We start from the raw sequence: 24,266 nt of genomic DNA, 5'->3' as shown, positions 1-24,266 counted from the left end.
TGATAGCTTGTTTTACCTTCAGTCCCTGAGGATGTGGTCACTTCAGTGATTCATGTATTGACTCACAGGTCGCAATGCTAAGCACCCAGGCAGAATCGTGAAGATCATAGAATTTATTCAAAACACGAAATCATAGAAAACTTTTGTTTTTTGTGTTGTGTGCATGGTATATGTGTGTATACATATATGTCTGTATGTGTGCACGTGTGTATGTGTGTGTATATGGAGCCCAGGAGAAGACATTTTATTTTTATTGAAAAAAGTCTCACTGAACCTGGAATTCACTGAATTTCCTACGCTGAGTGGGCAGCAAGTCCCAGGGATCCTCCTGCCTTCACCTCTACAGTATGAGATTATAAGCTACAGTGTCACCTGGCTTTCTCGTTTGTGTGGCTCTGTGTGTGTGTGTGTGTGTGTGTGTGTGTGTGTGTGTGTGTGTGTGGTTTATACAAAAGATGTGTGTCAGGGTCCATGCTTACTTGTGAGTGTGGCAGCCAGAGAAGAACATCAATTATTCTGTTCCATCACTGTCTTGTAATGGCAGATATGCAAATGGATACATTCCTTTATATTATTTCCTTTAGTGCGGTTTCTGGAGATTCAGAACCTTTTGCTTGTGAAGCAAATGCTTTTATTCACTGAGTTATCCCCAGCCCTGAACCTGGCTTTTTAAATGGGAATGGGAGAGCTGCACTCAGGTCCTCACACGTTCGGAGCAAGCACTTTACTGAGTATGCCGTCTCCTCAGGCCCATGGCGAATGTTTTCATAGAACACCAGAGCTACTATCACTAAAATATTGAGCAGCTTTCTGCTCCAATTTCAAGGCTCCTGTTTAAATGTCAAATGAAATGGCCTTACTGGAGCATCTGTATGTTACGTCTGAGAAGACCACTGAGAATGGAGTAAACCAGAGACACAGCTAAGAACTGTCTGTGCTCAATCTCATGAGGGCTGCTTTCCCACTGTCAGCATTTTCCAGAATCATCCCCGTCCTTCTGGTGACTTGTGAAAAATATCTATGAAATGTTGCTCCTTAGTGAAACCTTTGGTTAATCTGCCTAGATGAGTTCCCATGAGTGCTCATGTTGCACCTTTCATTCAAATCTCATCTTCTAGTTTGTTCCACAACGTCCCACTCCATTCTTCTTGTCCCTGCCTAGTTACTTATATCTTACTGTTTTACTCCCACAAAACCTGTTGGAGTGACGAATTGTAGGAAGCACATTACCACTTCTTTTTATTAGGTATCATTCCGTCATGGTGGTTCCTTTAAGTCCACAATATTGTGTGTGATCTCCCAGAGGGCTTGACCCATCATCCTCATCATCTTGGCATCAGAGAGAGAAGAGATCAAAATGAATTCAGAACACGCTCAAATGGAACTGGTTTAGTTGGTAAAGTGCTTGCAATGCAAACACAAGGACACAAGTCGGGTACCTAGAACCCATGGGGGTAGGGCTGGGCTATAATGATCTGGGTTGATGGCAGAGACTGTGGGAGACGGAGACAGACAGGTCCCTGGGGCACGCTGTCCTACTTTTAGTGTAGATGGCTCCTGGAAACAAGACTGCAGGTTGTCTATCCTTTGGCATCCAGATGCCCTTATGTATAGAAACTCATGTACAAACACACATACAGAGAGAGAGAGAGAGAGAGAGAGAGAGAGAGAGAGAGAGAGAGAGAGAGAAACATGCTCAATGCCAACATTGAGTTCAGGTACAAACAAAGAAAAAAAAATCTACTACAGGAGTTCTCTAAAATGATTTTGATATCATCTTTGTAATTTGTGAACAGTCTAATTATAATAAAACTTTAAGCATGTTTGCAGATCTATATATATATATATATATATATATATATATATATATATATATATATATATATATAGAACCAAAATATATAGAAAACCCTCATAAAAAGAAACTAGTTTGATGACAGATGATAGAGCACAGCTGGTAGACTACCTGTTTGGCAAGATGAGTCCCAGTATTCAATCCCTAGATGGTATAAACCAGGCTTGGTGGTGCACACTTGGAATCCCTGCACTCAGGAGGTAAAAGTAAGAGGATCAGAAGTTCAAGGATGTCCTCAGTATCACAGCAAGTTTGAGGCAAACTGTCCCAGGGGAGATTCTGTTTCAGGAAAACAAGAAAGAGGAAGGAAGGAGCGAAGGAAGGGAGGAAGGGAGAGAGAGAGAAAGGAAGGATGGGAAGATATGTGAGTCGGTGAGTGGATGGATGGATGGATGGAGGGATGGATGGATGGATGGTGAATATCTGACTACAAGAATCCTAAACACATGTGCTTGGGTTAGGATTGGAATCTAGAGTTGTGTCTTTTATTTGTTTTAACTTTTCCTTGTAAGTTGCCTTGATTCTTTTCCTGTTTCTTTCACCTGCTCACCAAACACAGGAATTCCTGAAATTTTGTTATAAGAGCTATTCTTAAGCTTTGACAGTTTACTCTGGAAGCTTCTTTTTTTATTGAGGGTTCGTCTGAGGTCACTGAAGTTGCTGATAAGGCCTGGAAAAGTCACAGAGTGGATGGGAGATAGGTAAAAATTCAAGCTGCCTGTGGAAACTTTCGTGGTTTGTGGATTACAAGCCAAAGTCCTCAGGTCTTCAGTGTAAGCATATGATCTGAATATAATATTTATTTTCATATAATGTATCATCAGAAAAGCTTTAGAATGCATTTGTATTGAAACTATCGTTTATTCTGAGTAGCTGAAGAGTCCAAGTGAGACTAATTGTCTCTAGGTGGGTCAGTATTTTCTCCTGTCAGCTTTGACCTTCAGCTTTCTGACTCTGAGACACAAGCCTCCTTCTCTCAGGCCACTTGGGAATTCAAGCTTGGACTGTTTTAGTCAGAAAAGCCCTTTTTAAAGCTGGTTTGTTGACAGGTTTCCAAAACCCATCAAACATGCCAGAATTTGCCCGTAGAACTCCGTCTTTCTCAGAAAATAAGCTTGACAGCTGGGTCAGCAATTATGAAGCCAGTAAGAAATCAGCCCTCATTGGCATTCTGGAGCTCCTCAGGGAAAGAAGATGGCCAGGCAGGGTTTGTCTTGACATGGAAGGCCAGGCTGGGGAGATGTACCACCCACCCTTCCTGGGGGATTCTCAGGATCATGATTGGCCTATCCATCATTGTCTGGAAATATCACTGAAACAAACTACAGATTACACTGAATAGAGTTTATAATAATGAGATCTTAAAAATCAGTTTTGAGAAAGAGAAAGATTATTTGCTCCAGTAAGTAGCTACCAGTTGTGTTCCAGGTCACCGGCATTGTGGGTGAAATCAGGAACTCTCAGGAGCTGTGTACCAGCTAGCCTGGTGCATACAGCAGAAAAACAGCAAAGGGACCCGAACAGTCCCGAACTCACGGACATCAAAGTCTCCTAGGGGATTCCTTAACATACCAGTTGTGAATCCATGCTGTGAGAAATGTTGACCCTCATTTCATAAAAGAACTGAAGACTCTGTGTGGGGAAAGCACAATTGTTTATCTTATTACATCACAAAACTGACTGCCAGCCCAGAATGACAAGCACACTGACTGAGAGCAGAGAACAATTGTTAGAAACAGAACGTAAGACCTTCCCTTCCTTTCCTCCCTTCCTTCCTTTCCCATTGGTTGAGTAATCAGGAGTGCACAATCTTACATGTTATCTAGGTCTTCTTTTCCCTCTGTCATTTGTGTTCATCTTTTTCTCTACAACCACTATACACATCTATGTTTTACAACCAATTTATTTTAGAGCTTATCAGGCAGGTGACCTTGTTATGTAAGCAGGCTGCTAGGCAAGCTCAGCTGATTGTAATTTTCTACTTTAAAGTTTCAGTTTGGTTAGTTAGGCTAGTAGAGTTTGGCTGGGGTTGCTAGCTTAGAGGTTCCCAGTATTTGCTGGCCATCTGTACCTGTACATGAGGTGCCTCAAGGTGTTTTTATTTTGAAAATGATCAAACAGATTTTGTTCTTACACATGCGTAGTTTCTGCAATGAGATCCTAGATCTTGTACTTTTGACCTGTGTTCCTGTCTTAAAACACTGCTGTTCTATGAGGAAGGGGCTAGACCCAGCTGATCCTTACAGACCCAACATCTGCCCCTGTGTGTTCTCTCTTACTGGCACCCCTCTACTGACAATACCCTCGATCCTCAGAAGCCCTTCTCCTGGTCTGATATACCTACTCCTGATACTCTGCCTCAGCTTGAAGACGGTAGGGCTCTCCTACTCTGGTTTTCCCAGCACAGGGAGCTTCTCTACTTCTCCTGGGTAGAGAGTTGTGTTTGTGTTATCCAGCTCAGAGCTTTTTCAAGGTTGTCACTGCCCACTCATGCTGCACATCCAGAATGCAGGCACACCACACAGAAAGGGCTTCATAGAAGCACAAGCCACAGGGCTGGAAAGATTGTTCCATGTTAAACCATGTAGTACACTAGTTTGAACCTCATTTCAGACCCCAGATACCCACAAAAATACCAGGCAAGTTCAGAATTCCACTTTCAATCCCAGCACTTGGGAAGTAGAGATACAGGAATCCCTGGAGAAAGCTGACAAGCTAGACTAGCCATTACTGAGCTCTGGGTTCAAGTGAGGGACTGTCTCAATAAATAAGATGGGAGCAATGAGGGAAGATGCCAGATGGACATGAACCTCTAGCCTTTATGGGCACATACTTGCACATGCATATGTGACCTTCCAATATCTACATACCCATGCACACACACACATGCACACCCATACACACGCACAGGCATGCACACAAACACATGAAAGAAACAAAAAGAAATACAAAACCAAAACAAAACATCAAGTATAAACCAAGAATGTCTGAGATCAATAAGACCACACAAGTGAGCTAGAAGAAAGAGACCTAGCAGGGACCTAGTAGTAGGCATCAGGAGAGTAGAACTGAGGGAAGGTATCAAGATTGACATGTGGGTGACTAGAACACTCCACACCTCCACCAGCAAATGTTCTATACAAGGGGTGGATCCTGGGCGGTACATGAATTCAGGAGAAACCGGTCCTTTGTAAATAGCACACAGTGTCACAATCCTCATGATCAGTTGCCATCAAACCTCTGTCTTTCCTAGCTTCCTAGCCAAGTCCCACTCTACAAAGCACTCCCTTCAAAAATTGTATCTGCTTCTAGCACTCTACCTGTCCCCAGTCCATTTCTTTGTTCCAGGGCATGAAAACCTGGATATTACTGTGGGTACCAACTCTCCAGACCCCAACCCATGCCTATAGCCATGGAACCACAAAATCCACCCTAAAAGATGTCCAAGCATGAGTGTTTTTGCTCAGGTTCTCTCATGAAAAACCACTGCTCCTTGGCCTTTGTATGCAGGAAGCAATGCAGAAGACCAGGAGCCAAGGAAGATCACATTAACTTACAAAGAAAAGAAACTTACCCCTCAATATCCTATTTAATTTTCTTAAAAATTAGTGTGTTTGTGTGTGTGTGTGTGTGTGTGTGTGTGTGTGTGTGTGTTTGTGTATACACATGCATGTTTGATGTATACTTTGGGATGTGCACATACTGTGATGCACATGTGGAGGTCAGAGAACAGTTTTGTTTAGTCTGCCTCTCCTAATTTCTGCGTGTTGAAGGATTATGTAGCCAGCTCTGGGAGCCATCAACTCTCAGAAATAGTGGGTCTATGCTTCTATCAAAGCAGTGTGTAGCCCAGAAACCGCTTTTTTTTAAACTAGCAAAAACTATATCCAACAGACAGCATAGTGAGCAGCTTGAAGACACCTCTGTGTGACATAGCATAGGTCAAGACCGCACACACGCTATGAACCCGTCATGTAGTAGCTCAAACCTGCAGGCTGTCACTAACGAGAAAGACAACTGGGAAGCTGTTTTTAGCTCCATTTTAGAATTTATTTATTTATTTATTTATTTATTTATTTATTTATTTTATTTTATTTTATTTTTTTTTTAGGTTTTAGGTGGAAACTCTTGCCCCACATTGGGAACCATTTGTAGCTGGAGTTTTCTCTCCCGGTCCCGCCAAGCCCTGGCAGTTCCTTAGCCCACTTATAAAATAAACATACAAACGCTTATATTATTTAAACTGCTTGGCCATTAGCTCAGGCCTGTCATTGTCTAGCTCTTACTCTTATATTCAGCCCATTTCTATTAATCTGTATTTTGCCATGTGCCTCGTAGCTTACTGGTACCTTACATCTTCCTTGTCCTGGCGGTGGCTGCAGGATCCCTCCTTCCCTTCCTATTCCCTCAATTCTCTTCTCTGTTAGTCCTGCCTATACTTCCTGTCTAGCTACTGGCCAATCAGTGTTTTATTTATTAACACATTTGCCATGCAGAACATCCCACAGTAGGATTATGCTTGACTTTTATGATTGCAGAGCAAGTATTTCACTGGCTGGATCATCTTGCCTGCCATCCTCTCTCCTTTAATTCGTCCTCTTTTCTTTTCTGTTGAAAATGATTCTTCTTTTAAACAATACATCCTGACCACAGTTTCCCCTCCTTCCACTCTTTCCAGTTCTGTCCCCTCCCCCTCCCTTCTCCCTAAATCCATTCCCCCTCTGTCTCCCTTCATAAAAGATCAGATCTCCAAGAGACAACAACCAAACAGGACAAAACAAAACACAGTAAGACAAAGCAAAAGCCCTCACACTGAGACTGAAAAAGGCAACTCAACAGGAGGAAAAGATTCCAGAGAGCAGGCATGCCAATCAAAGATACACCAGGTCCCACAGTTAGGAGTCTCCCTAAAACACCAAGCCAACAGCCACATCATCTATGAGAGGACGTGGTGCAGACCCATGCATGCCCCCTGCTTGCTGTTTCAGTCCCCATGAGCCTGTATAAGCCATGCTTAGTTGAGTCAGTAGGCCATGTTCTCCTGGTGTCCTCCATCCCCTCTGACTCCTACAGTCTTTCCACCCTGAGCTCTGAGGGGAGGGACCTGATGAAGGCCTCCAATTTAGACTCTCCACATAATATCTGGCTATGGGTAGCTGCAACCTCTCCCATCTGCTGCCAGAGAAAGCTCTCTGATGATGACTGGACAAGGCACTGAGCTATGTATAATAGAACATCATTAGGAATCATTTCTTTAATCTTTCTTTTAGGTCAGTCATGTTTGGCTCTACCCTAGGTCTCTGGGCTATCTAGTCTCCAGTTCCTGGATATCAAAGCAGTGTAGGACATGGATATCCTGCAGTGGGCCTCAAGTCAAATTAGACATCAGTTGGCCACTTCCACAAGTTCTGTGCCACAATTGCTCCAGCACATCTTCCAGACAGGACAGATTGTAGGTCAACAGTTTTATTGCTGGTTTGGTGTCCATGTTTTTCTTTAGGTAGCCGTTTGAGGATCTTCCTGTACCAAAGAGACTAGAGCATAGGAATGACAGCTCCATATAGGCACCAGGTCAAAAATCTCCTTGTTCAATGAGGTATGTGAATGTTGTCCTCAACAATGGAGCCTTGCTGTCCATTTGCAGAGAGCAACCCTCTGTTCTAGCAGAAGCCTGTGTTGTTTGGGATCTACTTGGGACCCCCTTGGCCAACAACTCAATTGAATATACCCAAGTCCTGCCACTGAGAACCTTGGCCAGCTATAAGAGATGGCCAGTGGAGACTCCATATCCTCCATTACTTGGAGTCCTCACTAAGATCACCTTCATAGTTTCCAGGAAATTTCTACTGCACTAGATTTCCACTCAGCTCCACAAATGTCTCCTAATTCCATAAATCTCTCCCAGAATTCTCTCCCTCCATCCCATCTCCCCTCCTTACCTGATCCCTCCCACTCCTGTCCCCACCTGCTCCCAGTCCACATGAGAAATCTATTCTATTTCCCCATTCCTGGGAGATCCATGCATCCCCCCTTGAGCCTTCTTCTCTACCTAGCTTCTCTGGGTCTATGCATTGTAGCTTGGTTATCATTTACTTAATGGCTAATATCCACTTATTCTTTGGCTCACTTTGAGTTTTGTAGTGTATGTTTTCTTCAATCTGCACAAAATTCTTTATATCTCAAGCAATCCTTAAAACACCCCCATTATTTAATGAGGCAAAACTTGTCTTCAGTGTCAAACAACTCATTACCTTCTGTATGCTTGTGAGCAGGTACATGATCTTCTGAGTGTTTATGTTCTCATTTCAAAGGAACAAAAATCTAGATCACGCAGGCCTATAAAGCCCATTAAGTGAAGTAAAATACATGCTACTAACTACAATTTTTAATCCCCCAGGGATAGTTTGTTTGACTGAGGGCACAACATCTCCATAAGCCATTGCAGACTTGTGAGAGAATGTGAAGGCATAGTTAGTTCTGTCAGTTATTATCTTGGTGTCCTTGATAGGCAGTAACTTTGGTGCTGGGGAGATGCTTTGGTAGGTAAAAGTGTTGCTATGAAAGCCTGATGATGCGAGTTTGAACCCATGTAAAAAGCCAAATGTGGGAACATACATCTGTGATGCCAGCAATCCTGCAGCAAAACTGGCAACAGAGAAAACTACGTGCAAGCTCATGAGCCAGACAGCTTGGAGTGCACATCTTGGATGTAGAAACAATAAAAAAGACCCTGCCTCACATAAGAGGTGGAAGGAGAGAACTGACTCCTGAAAGCTGTTTTCTGACCTCCACATGCACATAACCGCACAGCACATGTGAACCTGTATGTACACACAAACACACACACACACACACACACACACACACACACACACATACATACATACACACATGCACACAGGCACACACAGATACAGTTTGCAAACCATACTCACACAACAATAACTGTTAAAAATAAGAGCTCATTTCTAAACTGGATGAATCTATTGCATGTTATATTTTTTCTTTCATCTTATTTTAAAGAGAATCTGCCAAGATATGTATATAATACAAGTAAAGATTTTAATGTGAATAACTGGACCCTATCTGCAAATTAAAGTCCAAACAAGGCAATCAGAACAGAGGTATAATAACATCCAATGATGAAAATCTAATGTATGTTGTATCTCTTTTTGTTTAACAGCAACAGTAAAAATTACGAGCCATTATTACTACTTTAAATCTGTTTATCCAAGTGGCTTTGGGAATGCTAAACATCTTCCTGGTGTCTGGAGAAGGGATTAAGTATTCAGGGAGTGCACTTAATCCTTCTTCAAAACTTCTCTCGAACTTCTGTTTCTCCATCTGTGAAAAGACTGTAGCAATCCATGTGCAACTTAATCAATATTGCAAATGTCCAGGGTGTTTGGCTGAGTTCTCTTGGATGAGCAAAATGTTTCTGTTGATAAATGGTGGTGGTGGTAGGAGAAAAGCTTGCGCCATCCTACCAGTTTGAATCTGTGCTCAATGAAGGGAGCATGTCATTGCTGTGAGAGTCAGCAAATATAGAGACACTACAGGCACTACAGGTCAAGTGGCAAACAAGCCTCTAGAGCAGAGATTTCAATCTTCCTAATGCTAGGACCCTTTAATACAGTTCCTCATGCTGTGGTGACCCCTAACCATAACATTATTTCTTTGCGACTTTATAACTGTAATTTTGCTGCTGTTATGAAACATAATGCAAATATTTTTGGAGACAGAGAGTTGCCAAAGGGATCATGACAAGTTGAGAACCACTGTCTGTACAGAAGTAGCCTTTTCAGTGTAAATGGACACCTAGCACCTAAGGGCAGGGCAGTTAATGTAGCAAGTCAGCAAATAATCATATCGCCATGATTCACAAGTATTGTCTTGTGTTACTATTTGTTGTATGACTTTTCCTAGGGAGATGTAACTATGTATTCATACCAGACAGGGCACTGAAAATAGTCCAAAAAACAGATTGTACCATAGCCCAGTTTGAAAAACCCATGCATTTGTTGGAATTATTTATGGAGCATGAGTGAGGAATTAATTGTAAGAGTGAAGATGACTCATCACAGTTTTGTCTTTGCATCACCAGAAACAGCACAGGTGACAAATCTCCAAAGCTGCAACCCTGGAGTGCCCTGCACAACTGGTAGGCAGCTGGATAGATCAGAAAATCTCTTCTCAGCAGCTGTTATTGTTTATATAACCTTGAAGAGAACTTTATGAATCTTATAAGTTTCAGGAACTTCCTGAGACTTAAGAGTTTTTACTTCTTCAGTCTGAGACTTTTTCCAGGATGAAAAACAATATCTCACTTCTTATGTCTTTAAGACAGTATGATTTTAAGAGTCCAGTTCATACACTCTTCAGCTCCTTCACTCTTTCCACTCCCTCTACAGCAATGTCTCCTTAGCCATGGGGGTTGGCAAACAGGATTACACAGATGTCCCAACTACAGCTGAATACTCAGAATTTTGAAAAGTTATGAAGGCTTCCCCACTCCGAACTGCCTCAAAATTTATTCACACCAGTCTTTATACCATCTTCACCTCTCACACACAATCTTTTCCACTGGAAATATCCTCTGGATTAATAACAAGATGAGATGATATTGAATGTATTTTCATATGTAGGTGTCTATAATTCTGTAATTGTCATAGTGACTTTGTAGGCTAAACTTCCATAGACCTCATGAAATAATCAATAGAAGTATAACTTGTGAAAGTTGAGAGCTCTTCCTGGAGCCCCCAAGTAATAAGCTGCAGAACCAGAATGAAGCATTTATACACATTTGTTTCTCCACCAAATGCTCAGATTTCCTTAGGTCAGGGGTTCTCAACCTTCCTAATGCTGTGAGGCTTTAATACAGTTCCTTAATTATGGTAACCCCAAACCATAACATTATTTCATTGCCAAATCATAACTGTAATTTTGCTACTGTTGTGAATTATAATGTAAATATGTGATATACAGTATATCTGATGGGCTGCAACCCACAGGTGTAGAACCACTGCTTCAGGTGTTAGGAACTGCATGCAGATCTGTTTCCTTAGAGCTAATGAGTTTCTTGTGGGAGCCTGTGGAGAAACCAGCTTCAACCTGCTCCCACCTTCAGAAGGGTTCTTAGGTGGAGGAGAGAGGGATAAGAAAATACCAGAGGAAACGAGAGACCTAGATGAAGAGAAGGACGGAAACACAGGATAGCCTTGGGAGGGCCTGGGTCAATACCCAAAAGTCACTTCATTTATTCAAAAGGGCTTTTTATAACAATGCCAAGGGGAAGGGCAAAAGACCTCCCCATTGTAAAATCAAAGCACAATGTACAGCCAAGTGTAGACCCTTCCAAATACCTGGTAAACACGCCCATGGCCAAATCATCTCCTATGCAGCCCTGCTGGGTAAAGCAAGCTCAGATTCTCTGTAGTCAGTTCTCAGCAGGAAGCCTCTGTGGGCTCCCATGGTTTCTGTGTCATTTCATCTCATCATCGGCCCTCTAGGCTATCCAGTAACTTCAGGAAGGAGAATGTGGATTGTTATAGCTGCGACAGGTAGTAATGAAGGGGAGACCATGAAGTTATTGGAGAAAGGAAAGTTCTAGAATGTAGAGCTTGACTGAGCAACGCAGGAATTCAAAGAGTTCTCGTGGCCAATGATACTCCAATGTGAGAGCATGAAATGAAGTGAGAAGTGGAAGATGTAAAAAATAATAGCAAAGTTGTGTGTGTTAAACATTTACTTTTAAACAAGTGCATCACTGTGCATAAATCTGCAAAGAAATAAAGTCTATGTTTTGTATGTGTTGATCCACTCAAGCACTCAGTCAGCCCTCTTCCAGAATTCTCCAGTGGCTTCCATAAAGCAAAACCACGCTCGTCCATCATTGTTTCCCCACTACACACACAGAGCATGGCCTGACCAGGGTCAGACTCTACCGAGACTGTCTATTCCCGGGTTTCCAGTGTAGGACTGTGGAAAGAGAACAGGCATGGTACATGCAGCATCAAGATTAACAAAGGAAGCCGGGCGGTGGTGGCGCACGCCTTTAATCCCAGCACTCGGGAGGCAGAGCCAGGCAGATCTCTGTGAGTTCGAGGCCAGCCTGGGCTACCAAGTGAATTATCCTAGAAAGTGTCATGTGGCTCCTGGCCCAGGGCTTTTGAACACATGCTTTTCCCTCTGCTCACTAGCCAGCTCTCACCCTCAGGAGTGCTTTCCCTTTCTTAACAAACTGTTTCAATTTATAACTATGTGTCCCTGGTGTAATCCTTTGTCCTGGGACACAAAAACTTGGAATTGGGTGCCCTCTGAACTCAGACCTGTGCCTTTAACAAGATAATGTGGGAGAGGTTTAACACAGTGTTGGGCATGACACACTAGAGTAGCGATGTTCTTCATGCTGTGGAAATGTAGAGTTTAAACACTGGATTTTCTCATGCAGGTGGGACTGATGCACCTGTGACTAAAATGTTGATTTTCAGTTACTGGTTAGGTGTGACCATGGCCTTTAGTAAGTAAGCATGCTAGAAACAGAGTTCTTGCCATCCACAACCTGGTCTGATCACTGAGCTTCATGTGCTCTTTGTCCACTCACTCCTCCCTGTGACACTGGGTCCATGTCTTCTCGAGTGTACTATTCAGGACCAGCATACTGATGCTTCCTTTGTACATCTGGGCCTTGCTTTCCCTTTTGAGACTGTCCAGTCTCCCTATGTATATATTCACCCTGGATTCACATTTCTAAGCACTGATGGGTGCTATGTGCTTCTTCTGCACAGTAAAGCTTCAATTGCTGCCACACTGGCAGAGCATCAGCAATGAGAAGAGAGTAGTAATTCACAATATACATACCTGCACAGGTGGTACATTTCAACAGTACTGCAGAAAGTGGGAACAAGGCTCAGTAGGAAGCTTCAGCTCAACCTGGCACACACTGCAGAAAACCATGACACCAGAACAAAACATCATCATTTGGTATAGGAATAGGGCCACCTAACTGAGTATCAGTTTATGAACTCATGACCCTTCTACTTAAGCCAATCACAATTGATAATCAATTTCAACCTGATTTAAAACAAATAGTATGTCTGGTAAGATGGTATACATTTTTAATGTGTTGTCAAGTGACTTGTATTAGCATAATTAATTATTGGATTATCTATTTATTTCCTTGGTTACTTTCTGATGATTTTAAGCATGTCTCCAATGTATTATGATCATAACTGCCTCCCCCAAGTCTTCTCTTCCAACTTGACTAGACTCTTTCAACACTTTGTTCATGCTTGTATGTGCACACACATGCTCACATAGGTGTGCATATGTGTGGAGGTGGATATCAAGTGCCTTCCTCAGTTTCTGAACAGTCATTTATTTAATATTTTTATTTTACTTTTAACTATGAGTATATGTTTTTTTTTGGGGGGGGGCATATGTACACATGTATGTGCAGGTGCCTGCAGAGTCCAGAAGGCATTGGGTGACCAGGATCTGGAGTCATACTCAACCATTAATCACTTCATGTGAGTGCTGGGAATTGAAAGGACAATGGGCAATCCTAACTGCTGACCCTTTTCTCCAGCCCCATGCATACCTCATTGTTGAGAACGGGTCTCTCATTGAACCTGGAGCTTGCCTATTTGGCTAGACTTGCTAGCCAGTGAGCCCCAGGGATTTACCTGTCTCTGTCTCCGTAGTTCTGGGATTTCAGGTACTCCTGGCTGATTTAAAGGGATGGTGGGGATATGAACCCAGTCAAGTTCATTCATGCACAGCAAACATTTTACTCTTTGAGTCATCTTCCCAGCCCTTAAGGGTCTTTTGCTAAAGGACATGTTTTATGTGTTTCTATTGTATATGTCTTATGGATGAACTTAAGTCTTGAGACAAAATCTCAAAGGTGATCAAGCTGAAAAGCTATTGCACTCATGCTCTGTGTAGCTATGATGTTCATTGTGCAAGAGAGGGTAACAGTGTCAAGAGCTCCACCGGTTCAGCTAGAAGTCCAGTGGGCACAGTATGCACAGATGTAGTGCTGGCATCTAATAGAAGGTTCTGAAGAGCACAGGAGATTAGGAAAAACTCCTCTAATCTTGTCAGTTTTGTTTTACAAAATGGAGTCACCAGGGACCTTTATAAAACTGTATATGTAAATAATAAATTATAGAATTTTACTTTCAAGGTAATTACAGAAAATCATGATTTTTCTCTCAAAATTTTATTTATTAAAGATAATTCTATATCCTTTAACAGGAAAAAATAATTGTTATCATTATGAATACTCAATCTGAGAATTTTAATTGCTTAGTAAATCCTGGAAAATTGAGTTTTTGTGGCTTCTGGATTTTAAATAAGAATAATTCTATCCTGTCCACACAGCCCTTCACCTCTTGTTCACCCTGCTAAGATGGTATATGATGAATCCATTCCAAGCTGTAATTAAGTAGTCTTACATTTTTTTTGTATTATAGAAGTAATAACATTTTACAGTACAATTTTTTTTGTAATAAACATAGTGAAAGGATGTGAAAGTAGCCTACAATAATTCTCCAAGGAGTGGTGGAGGTTGCCCAATGATAAAGTCCTTGCCACACAAGCATGGCGTCGTGAATTCAGCACACAGATAAAAAGCTTAGCTCAGTGGCATGCTTCAGTAATCTCAGCTTTGAGATGGAGGCAAGAGCGTCCCTGGTGCTTACTGGCCACACAGTCTGCTGAACTGCTGAGAACCAGGTTCAGTGAAAGATGAGAATTGGGGAGGCAGTTCAGTTAGTAAAGAGTGTGTTTACCATTTCGATGTTCTGGAGTTGATCCCAGCACTGTGTAAAACCAAGTACATGGTACACTCTTATAGCTAGCAGTCAGGAAATGGAGGCTGAGGATGAGAAGTTCAATGTCTTTCTTGGCAATGTTGTGAATTCAAGAGCAGCCTGGGCTCTATGAGCCTCTTTATCAACAATAACAACAACAAGAACAACAAAAATGAGGTAGAATATGATTAATGAAGACATGCAGTGTCAACACAAGACATTCACATGCATATCCAAATGCATCTGCACACCTATACATGTATATGAATGTGTACACAGACAGACAGACAGACAGACAGACAGACAGACACACACACACACACACACACACACACACACACACACACAAATCAAGTGTTTCTTCGCTGGATATTTTGACAGACACTTATCAGTTTGTTTATACATATCTTCATAAAATTGTTTAGATCATGATTTCTTGACTTTCTCTTTCTGGCTTTCATACTAACAGAACTGGGGGACAGTATGCTAAATGAAATGAAGCTGGCATATAATGCCAACTACTACATGATATCATGCATGGAATTTGTCCAAGTTGATTTCAAGAAAGTTGAGAGTAAAGAACTGAGATTTAAAGGCTGGTGTCAGGACAAAGGGATGGGAAGAAAGGATACTAATTTGAATTTGGATTAAATAAAGGTCTGGTATTCTATATATGATGATAGTGTGCCAGATAAATTCACAATTATAATTCATAATTATTGTGTTAGCTTTCCCTGGGAAGATGTGAGCAAATGTCTGTTCACTCCAGATAGTGCATAGAAGACAGAGCAAAGTAAGGATCCCACAGAAGCCCAATGTGACAAACAAATAAATAGACTATGGTTACTTACAGAGCTTTGGTGGGGGATTAATTAAAGCAGCTTCAGGAGAGGACAGCAGCCTCTTCACCTTCATGTAGATGACAACCTCATGGAAGCCACACAGTCTCCTTCCCTACCCTTCCACTCCCTACACACTCGAGTCTCACAAGGTCACTCCTGGCTGAGGAGGGCAGAAAGGAATAATGGCTTCACTTCCAGGTGAGGGTCCTGTGCCCTCCCCTCCTTCCTGTCATTAGGCAGTGTCAGTAGCCCCATTCACATTATCATCGGCCCAGCTACCTCTATATTGCATCATTTGCCATGGCTATGAGGCTGAGCTAATCTCTACTCTGAGATCATAATGGGGTGAATATGTTGTGTACAGAGGAAACAGGCCATACTAATCAACAAAGTGGCCTATGTTTCAGAAACTAGATATGCTTATTCTGAGTTGACATTAGACAATGTATGTACATACTGAGAGATTTCATGTTATCACGTACATTTACTTAAGTTTACGTCCCAACTAAAGAACTATCTCAGATAAGAATAAATGCCGAAATAAACATAATAATAGTGACTGAATGTTCTTGCATAAAACCCTAACACAGTATATTATCAGCCCAGAATGAGGCATATATACCACGATACTACTAAATTCAAATTTTCAGTCTGCATACACTAGCTATTCTTCTTAACTAGATCCCAAAGAATGTTTGGAATTCTCCGCACAGGGCTCTGGAAAAGACTGAATTATTCAACCAGAGTTGTCGTAATAAAGGGTGACTCTTTTTCAACTCCAGCTTGGAGCTTAGGATGAAGAGATCAAATGGCCCTAAATGTCAGACTCAAATTAGCAAGAAGGGTAAATCAGGAGAAGTTACAGACCAGGCACTGGTCCAAAAGCCTGATGTTGGTGCCTGTGGCACTGTCATCCTGTCTCCTCAAACACAGGCTGGCTCATCACTGTTAGAACGTGAGCCTGCACCTTTATCCTGGATCACATGACCTGACTCAGGCCACAGCTCCCTGCCGCTCTTGCTAGGGCAGAGAATTTAAGAAGCAGTGTGTCTGCTACCCCTAGAAGTTATAAAATATTTGACCTTCCATTTGTTCCAAGGTTGGGTCCAAGACTCCTCAGACAGATACCTTCATGAGAACTCTAAATGCTGCTTTCTGAGGAGGCTCCTCTGGCCTTTGGCAGCGTCCTATGCATAGCAGCATATATTGCTCTCTCTCACCATATCTCCTTCTTATTCTTATGTTAATGAAGCACCTCTCAGGGTATTAGAACAAGCCCCTCATTTCCTCTAAGGCCCCAATCATATCTAGACTCCATGTATTGTATTATTTCTGTTGAATGCTATCCCCATGGCCTTGAGGCTCTCTTACTTCATACATCCCATTGGAGGGAGTTATGTGTCAGCTCCCTTCCAGGACCTGTTGCTGATCATCTCTTCTTTTGTTTGATGATCACTGATGGGAGTTTCTACTTCAGTGTGGTGTGTGTCCACTCTCTACAAATGAATTCCTTGTATTCTACTTAGGTTGGTTCTACTCCATGTGCCTCCCTGTAAGAGTTCTTCAAGATTTCAGGAACATTCCTGTGAACTGAGCAGCACCAAAGATGTAAAGCAAGAATAACATGAGGAAATACATTGATATTTCTTTCTCTCTTCTCTCTTCTTCCAGAATCAGATGTTGCTGACTTTGACGGCAGGAGCTCGCTTTTGTACAGGTTCAATCAGAAGATGATGAGCACCCTCAAAGACGTGATTTCCCTGAAGTTCAAGAGCATGCAAGGAGATGGGGTTCTGTTCCATGGAGAAGGACAACGTGGAGACCATATTACCCTGGAGCTCCAGAAGGGCAGGCTAGCCCTGTACCTGAACCTGGGTAGGGTCAGACTTGTGCATATGTACTCATGACTGTTGAGGCCAGAGGTGAAGTTCAGATGTCTTCCTCTATCACCCCCTCCCCCGTTTTTTGTTTTGTTTTGGTTTGGTTTGGTTTGGTTTTGGTAGCAGTCTCTCACTGAACTTGTAGCTCACTGATTCTGGTGTGTGTGTATGTGTATGTTGTGTGCACATGAATGTACAGTTGTGCATATACATGCACACATGTGTGAAAGGAGAGAGCAAGACACCAGATATCCCCTCTTTCTCTCTGACTTATTGCCTTGAGACAAGATCTCTTACCAACACAAAAGCTTGTGTTTGGGGTTAGGCTAGGTGGCCAGCAAGCTCTTTAAGATCCACCTATTTCTATCATTAGGCTAAGTACTCACAGTCATAGACACATTTTACTTTGTTATTATTATCATTATTATTAATAATATCATTTTAGGATATGGGTGCTAGGGATTCAAATTCAGGTCTGAAAGTATTCATATTCACTGATTTTTGCACAAGGTCACTATATCATGCTTGGGAGCGTCTTTGAGCAAATGGAGTCACTGGAGCACTATCTAAGTGATCTATTTCCTTTGTCTTTACGGGATTAGAACAGTACTTATTTTCAAATATTTCATCTTCATTCAGGCAGAAGAGCACTTATTTTCATTATTTTTTTGCCAGAGGTATCATTCTGTGATAAAATACAATATTTCTATGTAAGGGAAGCTACAATGTAAGTTTTAAATATCTGTTAATGTGCATACTTAACCTGAATTTTTCCAGAACTCAAACTTTTAAGTAACTTAAAAAATTTTAAACACGTACTTATTATAATTAGCTTCTCATATTTGATCTGATCAGGCGCATTTAAAAAAAACTGCCAGGAGAAACATGTAATCATTTTGTTCTTTTTAGTGGGAGGTAAAATGTATGAATGAAAAACCTAAGTCACTAGGCTTTCCTTTGTTAAGACAGCCTGGCCTGGAAGAATGGCAGGTGATTTAGTGAAGAGTATCTTTCTCCCTCCCTGCAGAAGGATGCTGCTTACCTTTGTGGGTGAGCTACTCCCTGAGCTTCCTGCACTACCAGTAGGTCTACATTCATGGTACCCAACTTCTCACCCCAGAACAGAAGGGAGGGATTCTATTATGCCTTCTTATGGAAGAAAGGAAGGCGAGGCAAGCCATGGGAGGTAGGTGCTGAGTTCCTCAGAGCATGGAAGAAAACCAATGGAGCCCTCCTCTAGACAAACCAAACAGAAAAGATGGATGCTGGAGGGAGAAGAAAGTGGCTTTTTAAAATTAATGGCATTCATTTATTTCTATGTGGTTATATAGTGTGCCATGGCACAGTGTAAAGGTCAGAGAACAACTAGAAGGAGTTGGGTCTCCCTGTTTTCCAAGTGGATCTCTGCGATCCAACTCAATTCATCAGGCTCAATGGCATATGCACTTAACCTGCTGAGCCATCCTTCTGGGCCCCAAATAGGCTGCTTTGTCTGAGAATCCCTTCCTGTTTTCCACTTAGTATTTGTTCATATAAGGGAGAGGATGTACATTGTTATTAATATTTACTATCAAGTAGGCAAGAAAGATAAATATAAATATAAATACTGGGAACAAGCTCAAGGTACACAGGTGTCATCAGAGCAAGCTGTATTTAGTCATCAGGAAGAGAACATGAGACTCTCCATTGGGCAGCCTCACTCCCAACAGCAAACAATGTAGGTCTTAATTCTGGTCCTTCCTCAGTGACAACGCCAAGAATCCTCTTGGCCTTCATGGTGAATATAAGGAAAAGAAGTAGGAAGAACCTATAGATTCCCAAGATTACTTTATATAATTGATGCCTAACATAGAAGATGAAATATTAACTGTGGGCTGGGGAGATCACTCTGTTGATAACTTTCTTGTTATGCAAGTATAAGAACCTGAGTTCAATCCCTAGAACCCACATAAAAAAACCTGACGTGGTAGTGCATGCTTGTATTCCTAGTACTTGGGAAGCAGAGACACATAGGTCCCCTGGGATCACTAGACATCTGCATAGCCTGCTTGATGAGTTCCAATGCAGTGGAAGACCTTGCTTCAAACAAACAGACAAAAACTCCAAAACAATAAGGTGGAGAGTAATTGAAGAACAACACTAGAGATTGACCTCTGACACAGACACATACACACGCACGTGCACGCACACACACACACACACACACACACAAATAGATAGATAGATAGATAGATAGATAGATAGATAGATAGATAGACAGATAAATAAATAAATAAATAAATAAATAAATAAATAAATAAATAATAAAAATAAAGAAAAGGGGTAAACTGGAGACATACATAGCACACTGTTGTTCAAGCAGCAGTTTGTATTATCTAGTTATCAGTGCTGTGTCCTTTGAAGGCAGAATTGGTTCTGTGGTGAAATTTCACTAGGTAGTTGCCATTGTCCTACTTTCCAAGGGTAGAACACAGACTTTTTTTTAGAATTACTAACTAGGCATGAGATTTCACTCTTCAGTCCATGGGGGTAGAGTGGCTCCCATCCCAGCATTCAAGGGTTTCATTTCAATTGCACATGGCAATCTGCCCTCTGTAGAAATACAAAGGTAAGAACCACGCAGGCAGGTGGATAATCAAAGAGCCGAAGAGTTGTGCTCCTGGGGATCTGTTGTTAAGTACTGAACAGGACATCAACAGAGCATGCAGGTTACTCATCCTTACAATAGTTTAATGTCTTTGAACGGAAGCGGAATGTTGGGTGATTCCAGCACATGCAGATGTAGAACAGTGAGAATCTTATCATAGAAAACTAGCATAGTTGGGTGTCCTTTGGGGGCTAGGTGCAGGGTTCAGAAGCTAAAGCCATGGACTGCATGACAATTTATCAAGACAATATGGTGAGTTTCTCAAACTCCAAAGAGACCAGTGACCATTCATTTTATAGCTCCTTTGAATTTCAGGCATTTAATTAAGCCAACTAACATGTATTTAGAGAATAATCATCAAGTCTTCTGAAAAGCATTTCTTTCCAATTTTCTACTTTTTGAGAGTCTAAATCTAGGCACTTAAATATATATGTGCATATGTACATTTTGCTTATGTCACATGACAGTCCTATACAATATTTTATTTTATTTTGTTGGGAGACAAAGTGTCATGCATCCCAGGCTGACTTCATAAATTCTGCAACTTATGAAATAAGTCCATGTTGAACTATGTATCCATTACCTTTTGCTGTGCCAAATACCCAACTAAAAACAAGTGAGGGGAGGAAGGATTTATTTCATCTCATAACTCAAGGGCTCAGTCCATCATTGTAGGTCAGACATATCAAAGGGAGCTTATGGCCACTGGTCCCTTTGCATCTGCAGTCAGAAAGCAGAAAGAGATGGATGCAGTGCTCACCAAACTTTCTCCTCCCTATTCTCTCCTGGTGTCAAGCCCATGAAAAGTTGCTGCCCACATTTAAGATGGGTCTTCCTACCTCAAACCAGTCTAGAAACTCCCTCAGAGACTTGCTCAGAGGTTTGTCTACTTGGTGATTCTAGATCCTGTAAAATTTTCAGCAAATATTATCACCTACCAGTAACTAAGCAATGGGATTACCACTATCTGTCTAAAAGTTGTACTTGTCAGTCCCTGCTTTAAAAATATTTCTACTTGTCTCCAAGCTTTGTAATGCTAATTAAAACATAGCACCCATGCACTATCTAAACCGTGTCACATAAACTCACTATGAGAACATCTTTGTATGGTCGCAAAGTCACAGGAGTTGGACACTAGTAAGAAGCAAGGATGGAGCAACCCACACTGGATGTCCTAAGACAAAGATTTGTACTTCGTTGCTTTAGTGATACCCAGAGATTTGGCCTGTCTTTTTGAGAGGGCAGCTGGTGTGGGGGTGGGATCAAGCCAGCTGGAATCACCTCTCTTGTTTTAGTGTTCTCACTTGCATCCTTAGGAGAGCACTTGTGAGTCCTGACTATAATAAAAAACTGTGACGGAGTCATGCTTTTCTGGTCCTGGCTAACCTATGAAGCTACAATATGCCTTGGCATTCTATATAATGTCCTTCTGCCACTGTATTTCACCATTTTCCTTCAGCACAGCTCTCTGCTCTCCAATTCATGCAGTTGTTCTCTGAAGCCCGCCACTCCTGCTCTGCAACACTGCTCACAAACAACAGACTAGTAGAACTGAATGCAGTGGTTAGAACACAGATGGGGAAGAATGGGAATGTCATCCTTTTGCCAGCAGGAAGAATGCAGAGAATTTTAGCTTGGGATCAGGTAGATCTACGTGGTAACAAGTGTCCTTGTGTAAGTCACACACCTTCTTTGAAACTAACTTCTCTTTTTTAAACAATGTATGGGGGAGTTTGGAGAGATTGCCCAGTGGTTAACAATACTTCCTACTCTTGCAAAGGACTGAAGTTTGGTTCCTAGGATTCATGTCAGGCAGCTTAGGGCTGCCTATAACTCTATCTCCAGGAGATCCAATGCCCTTTTCTAGCCTTCATAGGTACACACACACACACACACACACACACACACACACACACACACAAATAAATCTTTAAAAATACCAAAACGATATAAATAGTATTACCTATGTAAGAAATTTGACAAGGTTGGAGAGATGGGTCTTTGGTAAAGTGCTTACTGCTCAAGAATGAGGAGCTGAGTGTGACCTCCAGGATCAAAAAAGACTGGGTATGGTAGCACAAACTTGTGTCGCCAGGACTGGGGAGGCAGAAAGAGGTAGGTTCCTGGAACTCTCTGCCCAGCTATCCCATGCTATCCTTCTGAGGATAAGGGAAAGGAATGAAAATAAAGATGAAGCTAAAAAATGTAAACATTGGAACTGGAGAGATGACTCAGTGTTTATGAGAGCTGAGGATGGACATGCAGTTCCCAGTACCCACATGGAGAGGCTCACAAGTGCCTATAACTCTGGGTTCAGAAGACTGGGGGTGCTACTATAGTCTCCATGGGCACCTGAACCCAACTGCATGTATATATTCATACACACACACACACACACACACACACACACACACACATACACATACACACATACACACACACATACACACACACACACACACACACACACACACACACACACACACGCTGCCTGTAACTCTGGCTCCAGAAGACTGAGAGTGCTGTTGTGGCCTCCATGGGCACCTGCACTCAACTGCACATATATATTCATGGATACAGAAACATACACGCTCACACACAAATGATAAAAAATAAATCTTTAAGGGGCTGCTGGAGAGATGACTGGACAGGTAAAGGCATATTTGCTATTACAGACTACCTGGGTTCAGTTTCCAGGACCCACATAGCAGTTCCCAACCCTTGATCCATGATTTCAGTTCCAAGGAACTCAGTGGCCTCCTCTAACCTCTATAGGCATGTACATGCTGCACAAACACAGATATGAGCAAAATATTCATACATGCAAATAAAAATTTAAAAATCCTAAGAGTAATAAATCTTTTAAAAGTACAAACACTCATTCCCCATGTTCATTCCAATAAGGCTTAGGTAGTACTTACATCATCTCAAAACTAAATAGAAAAAAAGTTCCATTTAATTAGAAAAATAATTCTTTATGTTTCTGGCCCCATAGCCAACTTCTTCCTCATTATTTCATTTGTATTCTTCTCAACTGTTCATGAGGATTTTTATCTTGTCTTAATAAATTGAAAATCTGTTACAATGGGATAATTGAACATCAAATGCAACTGAGATAAAACTGGAAACAGGTGTCCTGAGATAAAGACTATGATAGTGCACTGAGAATTGTGTTTTCTACGGTTTCCATAACAACAGTCTAGATTTCTAGGGAGGCTTCATTAGATGATCGTTCTCTCTTCATCAGTACAATTCTAAGCTACGAATTCTCAAACAACAGATTTTTTTCTGCGTTTATTTTATCAGATAAATTTTTATTTGCCTTAATGTAGGATATCTGAGTGTTAGTGAAAAAATAACCAAAGAAGGAATGGATGGAATTCATTCCTATCGTCTTCTTTTGGAACCAGATGAGAAATAGACTTGTGTGCTGGTGAGATGGCTCAGTGAGTGATGGTGCTTGCTGACGAGGCTGACAACCTGAATTCAAACCCTGGACCCAGGAGGTGGCAGGAGAAAATCAGCTCCCACAACTTTTTCTCTGGTCTACACATGCACAATCATTGCATGCTCATACTCACACTATCCCCATAAATCAGTAAACACATGTAATAAAAACTGAACCTGTGAGTATGGGCATAACTCAGTGGTAGATGATATTAAGAACCTGGTCAACATGTTCAAGACTCTGAATTTATCCTGCAGCCACTAAAGAAACACACACATAAAATTCCTTGTAATTCAGGTGGCATTCAGTAATTCACACAGGATTAATAATATATTTTAATAGTGTTCTTTCTAGATACTAAAATAGTTATTCTAACTGTAAAACACAGAAGAAAAGAAAAATCTTTTGGATGTGGCAAATTTTTGTACTTAATGTGTTTATAGTGTTTTGTATAGTTATATTTAGTTATGCATTTACACATTTCTATTTTACTTCTAAATATCATAAATTAAGAATTTTGAGTAGTTGGACAATTTATTTGTTAGCTATCACTTTTAGTTTTATCTACCATTGTAGTTTTCACTCATAAATATTTAAAAATGCAATGAGAACTTCCTAAATGCTACTTTAACAGCTCTCTAATAACCTTTTGTTGATTTTATGTGTATGTTTAATCTCTCCCCAAACTACTGAAAGTTATCTCCAATTTTTAAATCATTAGTATTTTTTCTGCCACATATTAACTTATTGCCATAGAATACATTTCAAGAATGACTAGG

At 41.3% G+C, this 24,266-nt stretch overlaps 1 protein-coding gene across 3 annotated transcripts in view; it reads left to right on the top strand.

The window, feature by feature from the left end:
• The window catches only part of Cntnap5 (contactin associated protein family member 5), a 920,429-nt gene that overhangs the window by 411,511 nt on the left and 484,652 nt on the right, over window positions 1-24,266 (top strand). For all 3 annotated transcript variants that reach the window (XM_059280761.1, XM_059280759.1, XM_059280758.1), the window contains exon 5: window positions 17,184-17,387. In XM_059280761.1, the coding sequence (XP_059136744.1) occupies window positions 17,184-17,387 (204 nt within the window). The remainder of the gene's footprint in view (window positions 1-17,183; window positions 17,388-24,266) is intronic.

Source organism: Peromyscus eremicus, chromosome 15 (genome assembly GCF_949786415.1).
Source record: "Peromyscus eremicus chromosome 15, PerEre_H2_v1, whole genome shotgun sequence".
In the NCBI taxonomy this organism is placed as follows: Eukaryota; Metazoa; Chordata; class Mammalia; order Rodentia; family Cricetidae; genus Peromyscus; species Peromyscus eremicus.
The sequence above is the reverse complement of the archived record's forward strand: the minus strand, read 5'-3'. Positions and strand labels throughout refer to the sequence as shown.